The sequence below is a fragment of the Pinus tabuliformis genome, chromosome 4_2 (genome assembly GCF_031772625.1).
Source record: "Pinus tabuliformis cultivar Carrire ecotype Pingquan chromosome 4_2, CPIR1, whole genome shotgun sequence".
NCBI classification, from domain to species: domain Eukaryota; kingdom Viridiplantae; phylum Streptophyta; class Pinopsida; order Pinales; family Pinaceae; genus Pinus; species Pinus tabuliformis.
In genome coordinates, this window is record NC_142304.1 from 502,005,587 (window position 1) to 502,012,368 (window position 6,782).

General features: G+C 34.0%; 1 protein-coding gene across 1 annotated transcript; it reads right to left on the reverse strand.

Moving 5' to 3' along the window:
* Positions 1 to 4,230: 4,230 nt before the first annotated feature.
* On the reverse strand, positions 4,231 to 6,147 carry LOC149170185 (amino acid permease 3-like). The gene is made up of 4 exons (XM_089427274.1): positions 5,929 to 6,147; positions 5,619 to 5,761; positions 5,124 to 5,351; positions 4,231 to 5,020 (listed from the first exon to the last, which is right to left on the reverse strand). The coding sequence occupies exons 1-4, from the start codon at positions 6,068 to 6,070 to the stop codon at positions 4,619 to 4,621; spliced, it is 915 nt and encodes a 304-aa protein (XP_089283400.1). The 5' UTR covers positions 6,071 to 6,147; the 3' UTR covers positions 4,231 to 4,618.
* Positions 6,148 to 6,782: the final 635 nt, after the last annotated feature.

Sequence of the window (6,782 nt, forward strand, 5' to 3'; positions counted from 1 at the left end):
TCTGTGAAGCGTTAAAGTGATGATGACACAGAGCAGGGAATTCCAGTGGACAGAAGCAGGCAATCCGAAGAGCTGGGAGAGGAAACAAACGGTCATGAGATGGATTGGCGTTAAGCCACGAACAGACATAGAGTAAAAGAGGAGAAAAAGAGCGTACAATGAGAAGACGTTGAATGCGCAGAGAGTCTGGAGAGTCACTCGGAGGTCGAGTGGAAAAAGCCAGAGAGCTCAATTGACAGTAGCATATTGTTGTTGGAGTTGCTTGGAGGTCGAGCGACTCACAGAGGCATGTAAAGGCCAGGAGAAAGAGCTTAGAGAAGCGAAAACCAAGAGCCAGAGCCAGAGCCAGAGCCACAACCAGAGCAAGAGCTAGAGCCAGAGCTAGAAAGCCGAAGAGCTCCAAGAGCCAAGGGATGAGATGGTGTTCTGAGCCTAATGTTCCTGTGTAAAACATTGGAGTTAAGTGTAGGCACTTGTGAAAGATGTTAGGATATTCCAACACATAGGAAATAGTTAAGTATAACTTGGTCTAGTGTAGAGTTAGGTAAAGTGTGTTTCTTTACTATGTACATTTTGTAACTTACAATCCAACGGTCACGATATGTAGTGATCCGACGGTTCATTCTCTCCTCGGTATTACCGACACTTGATCTGTGGCTTAACACCCAATTGGTCCATGATCTCTATTTAAAGAGCATGGATGGTCATTTGTAGGGTAACCGTTCATGAGAGAAGCTTATGTAAATTTTCATTCTTTTATTAATAAATTGCCTGAAGTGGCTGCGTTGGCTCAGGCCGTGGACTGTTTCCCTCTTTGAGGGTTTTAACCACGTCAAAAATACTGGTGTATTGATCTGTGATTTGTTTGTGAGCGGTGTCCTTTGGTGTTCTGTCTGAGGAACTTACCCTGTAAATTCCTACATGGTATCAGAGCTTGGACCCAGGTTTGATTCCCCCGAGTTGTGTTTGAGGGGGGTGTTGGAAAAATCACCGCACCTCTATAGAATCCGTAATTTCCACCCTGGGGATCCTAGTTACTAGTTTGTAATGTTTACCAACACCTGTGGGTTTTGGTGTAACGGAAAACTTCCACAAAAGAACTATTGCCATAATCCCAAAGAGCCTAATCAAGTTGATTAGAGCTCAAGGAGACGTAGCCCAAGATATCAGGGTGAACTCCATGTTATGTTGTTGTCTTATGTGTTTCTTTTTACTGTTGCTCTAACTACTGTTATATGCATTTGTATATCAGTTTAAGTATCTTCCCATATCAGCACAAACAACAGATTTTAAAGTAAATAACCAGTTGAAAACAAATACAAGCATACACCCATATTTTCAAGCATTTCTTATTTCCGCATTGGTTAATCATTAAGACTTGGGAAAATTAGAAGCTTTGGAAGTGGGAGGGGTTCTTGTAAGTTAGACAAGAAGCCTAAAAGCCCCATTTTCAGATCAACAATTCTCTAATCTGCCCAGCTAATTACCCTTGCAAGTACCCAAAACAAGCACCGATGTTCTTTCTGGTCTGCTAACATACCTGCATAGCTTCATAAGAAGCCTGTTCAATATGCAATCAATAGCATTTAACATTCTTCACCATTTTTCCCCAAAAGCCAAAACACCAGTCCATTATCAAAACCCTCGAACGTTAAATAATGTGATTTTATGCACAGAATACGCCCTTTCTTTCAAAAGACGAAACTTTCTTGATGAAGGTTCGACGGCTTCTCTATTAAACTGGCGTGTTGTGCTCAACTCCTTTCCTCTTCATTCTTCAATAGCTCTCAACTCTTGCTCTGATACCAATTGTTGGTTGGAGTAGTTGATAAAGCAAGAAAGAAATGAAAAACTGAATGGAAACCAAAAATAATTTACACAAGTAAAACACAATGTTTACGTGGTAAAACCTTGACAAGGTGTCAAGGAAACATCCACCCAGCAAGGAATTGGATTTTCTATTAAATCAATTATGATTCTCCTTGATTACAATAGTTTGGGCATTCATCATTTTACAAGAGCCTCCTCCGTTACATAACTGTTGTTTCCATATAAAACCAACTTGGCAGTAAATACAATGTTTACACATATTTACACAATTAGTTATCAAATTCTTTATTACCCTCTTGTTACTTGACCCATAACTCACAAATTCACCTCTTCATTTTTAACATCTAACCCTTTAAAAATATTGAGAATACTCTAAACACATACTTAAAGCCAAATATTAAGTAAAATTGGATTCTTTTCTTTATGATCAAATATATAGAAATTAACCTGAATAAATTTTTTTAATCTTAATCTTTGAAATTAACCTTAATAAAGATCTTTGAATTTTTGTAAAGACTAACCTTAACAAAAGTCTTTCCAACAAAGTAAACAAAGTAAATTTCAATAAACTAAAAACTTAGATTAAGAAAATACAATATTTTATTATTAAATATGCTAACATGAATTGTCTCTACCAGTAAGAGCTCACCTGCTCTCACCCAAATTAAGATCTCCCCTGCTCTCACCCAAATATGAAAGCATGTTACCTTCTTGATCCCTAAGGAGAAAAAAAAAAAAACATAACCATATGAACACCTACTTCCGGAGAATGACGTTGATTAAAATGCAAATTTCACCTATGTGAATTTAAAAAATGATATTAACACAAAACCGAAACAATAAAACCCACCCTTAAGTCGATTTTAGAAAAGGATATTAACCTCAAAACCCGAAACATATTTAAAAATTAAAACAACCCTCGAGATATTATAAAGAAGCGAAGCCATGAATATTCAGATTGGGCCTTTTTGTATGAATGAAACTCCACCACGATGAGAAAATCTTACTAACTAATTATTTTATTTCCTTTTTCGGGTTGTGATTCATGGACTTGCGGAAACATTTTCGAGGAGATATATATATATATATGAAAGCAAGTGGAGACGAGGAAATGAATGAACCCTAATCCTAAAAGATCGGAGGAGAATTGAACTTGTCACCTGAGATGCTTTAATGCGAGCAATTTAGGAGAATTGAACTTGTCACCTGAGATGTTTTAATGCGAGCAATTTAATTTAATTTAACTCAATTTATTGAGCTATTTTTTTATACGTAATTTTAACAAATAACTTAATTTGTTTTTAAATTGAAATTAAAACTCTCATTTATAACTATTTTTCATAAACGTTTTTCAGTGAGATGAATTGATGTCACACAATGAGATGAATTGAGTTGAAAAAGAAAACAAGGAGAAAGAAACACTGGAAGACTTTTCATTAATAGATTATTTTACATTTTTATAGTTATTTGTGAATATTTTAATATTATTTGTAAAATATAATTATTAATTTTTTTTTATATTTGACAGGAATTCAATAATTCGTATAGTAAACCCTTAACACAACTACTAGATCGCATAACTCTTTTGACATAATTACTTGGGTCTATAAAATTGGGTTGGAGGATTTGAACCTTTAATCTCTTAGTTTTCACAAATTTTTAAACTTTATATGAATGAAAAAATTCCATTTTTACTAGACACATACTCCACTTCAAAATTATATTATTAAATAAATAATAAAGTCTAAACATATTCCATATTAATAAATAAATAATAAAGTTTAAATATATTCATAAGTATTAAAGTAGAAACTACTTATTATAATATAGAATCTTCTAATATGTTTTAAATGTGAATTTGCTTGATTAATATTTTTTTTTTTTTAATTCTTTTTTTTGGATTCAAGGGAACATGCTTTTTTTAAAAGTGAAAGTCCCCCTTTATTGACTATCTGGAAATAATTCCCAATAACATAATTTTTCTTGAATAACAATAATGAGTCAACCTACATCTGCAAAATAATAACCAATAATAAATATTCTATTATATTAAACTAAATTCTTTCTTAAAGAATATAATCTTATAATAATATATAAAAAAAAAAAATTATTATAAAAAAAATCTTATAATAATATATAAAAAATTTATTATAAAAAAAGTTAACAAGGAATTTATATTACTATGAACTGTAGAGTTTGAATTTTATACAAGAACTTTCACGTTATGTTGCGAAAGTTTTTCAATATATGGTGAGTTATTCTAATAAACCTGCAATCCTATCAATTTCCCAGCAGAGTAACTACATTTGTGATTATAAGTGGAACATAGCTTTTTTTCCAGGATAAAAAAACGCTATCTTTTATATATTAAAAAGAGAGTACAAGTAAATATTTCGTTGACCTGGAACCTAGCTTCCAAGGAGGCATTTATGTTCATTTGATTTATTAGGAAAATATTTATTTATTTGCCATTTATTTAAAAGCTCCCAGCGCTGCAAGATCATAGTTATTGTGCTGTGGAAATCTGTTCCAACTACAAACTTGATCTGCATTTAGATCCGCTTTCCGAACTATGCTATTTTCACCTCAGAAACAATGGTGTTGTCTGAGTAATTATCTTCCCGGAAACACAGGCACAGTGCTGTAACATATCGACATTTTGTAGACTCTGCCTGAAATTGTTTAACTTGTAGATTTTGAAAATATTTCAGAATCTAAGAAACAATTTAACTTTATCTTAAAAATCAAGATCTACAATAAATATAAAGATGCCTATCCCAAATCCTCTCTATGTTTCTTTGTCCTTGACAAGGCCTTCTATGGAGCCAACAGCGGTTACCAGAGTTACAAGAAGAGCTACGAAGCTCAATGTTTGCAGAAGGTTCCACCTGAGTGTCCATCGTTGCACTTTTTTCTGTACAATGTACATCTCCACGGGAAAGTACACCACCAATGGCCAGAAGTTCAGAGCACCCAAAATTCCCACCACGTCATTGAATAATGGAAATAAAATGGCAGTGCCAGTAGTTGACACAACAAATGCAGTTCTCCAACCCAGCTTCAGTAGATTGACATGGTAGAACCCCAAAAAAGGAACGCGTATGCCCATTCTCTTACTGATTAGCACACTGTCTGCCCATTTCTGAGAAATCCAACCTTCAATGAAATTGAAAATCGGTTGACACAACACCTGCGAGAGCTTCAGATATTAGGGCAATAGATTTATATGGGTGGCAGGAAAGAATAGAGTTTCAGTCAAGCAGAGCTGAGAGAAATGGCGAGAAAAATCTTACTTGGTATGCTCCCACCAGGTGAACCACAATGCATGCATTAGCAAAGTCAATAAGCCAGTATGGCTCGTAGAATCCAAACCCTGTTAATAGGTTACCAGGTGCATTTTCCCCAAATGCTGCATAGCCCAGAAAACCACATAGCATATAGAATGATGCTGTTATCCCTATAGAAATCAATGTTGCTTTTTTCATAGTTCTGTTTTCTGCAGGTGGAGACTTCAAAGTATCCTGCACAGTGATTCATTGGAGGGGGGCACAGAGTTATACTTGAAGCTTACTGCTTTCCAAAGGATTCGGATATATAAATCATTTGAAGACATTTTTAGGAATAATTATATAACAATTATTTGGTGTCAATTTTTCGAACCGATTGTTGGGATTCATTATAAATAAATATGATCATGAATCCAAACAAAAGTTTTCAACCATTATTTATGAATCACAGAAGTTTGATTTTACAAAAAATTTCAAATAAAAGTTAACTTTGAGGCAAACCTGGATTTCAAGAACAAGTGGAGAAAATGGAAATGCAAATGCAATGTCACCAAGAGCTGGTAAGATCTTCCAAACTTTCTGGGCTCGAGTAAGAGAGATGGTTGTAGAGATTCCACCCAGTGTTCCCTGGATTTTTCCATTTTCTACAGGTTTTGGAACATTTGTCAACATGTTAGGGATGACATAAAACAAATGTAATATGCAAGGTCAATAAAACCAGGATTATGCAGGAGAATAATTTCATAGCTGCTGTAAGAAACCAAGAGGGCTAATGATTGTATATAATGGAGTAGAGTAAGGTAAACAATACCAATTACTTTGGCAAGGCCCAGACCGATTCCTAATGTTGCATATGTAAATGACATTATCGCTGCAACTATTGAAAGGCCCCAGAGTTTATGAAAGTTTGGTATTTGACACAAGATGACTTGCATAACTCCATAGATGACCATAGAGGTAAGATCTGGGAAATGGCATGGAGAGTCGTGTCCATTTTTGTGGTAACAATTCGATCGGCTGATTGCTCTGCAATGTAATTCACAATTTCATACCTTTTCAACCCTTTTATATATAACATAGAGCAAGAACATCATAAACTCGAAATTTCATATATAACAAAGCACCATATACATTTTTTTTAATATTTACACGTGATTTCGCCTTAAATGTATTAAATAAAGTGAGAATCGATCACCGAAAGTGGGAAAAAATGTGCTCTTTAAACGTTAGAAATCTATCCACTATAGCAATTATTCGTGGCATGATAAAGTTGTTGATCAGAAAGATTCCAGTCAATACCCACGGGTTCAGAGTGTAAGTCTCAAAACTTGCTTTTAGATGTGGTACACCACAGTGATTGTGACATTGATAAAAGGTAAAAACATATATTTAATCTATTTATTGGTTGTATAACGTTTACATTACTTTTTCAAAATAATTCACAGATTAGTTTTTAAAATAATTGAAATAAGGGTAATAAAAAATGCAAATTTTTTTAAATTTAGGTTATAGCCGGTAAAGTTCAGGATTTTGAGTTCCATGGATTTGTGATGGTGATAAATTTATTTTTACTATCAAAAATGATTCAGACTCTAGCATTCTGGTTTTCAACCATTATAAATCTGTATTGAAAGCTACTCTCAAATCTATTTCCACCATAAAAAT

Bases quoted from the DNA above. Each gene is read 5' to 3' on its own strand.
- LOC149170185 (XM_089427274.1), bottom strand. From the start codon at position 6,070: ATGGTCATCTATGGAGTTATGCAAGTCATCTTGTGTCAAATACCAAAC. The intron at 5,762-5,928 runs GTATTGTTTACC...CAAAACCTGTAG, and splicing joins GGGCCTTGCCAAAGTAATTG to AAAATGGAAAAATCCAGGGA. The intron at 5,352-5,618 runs GTTTGCCTCAAA...ATCACTGTGCAG, and splicing joins CACTTGTTCTTGAAATCCAG to GATACTTTGAAGTCTCCACC.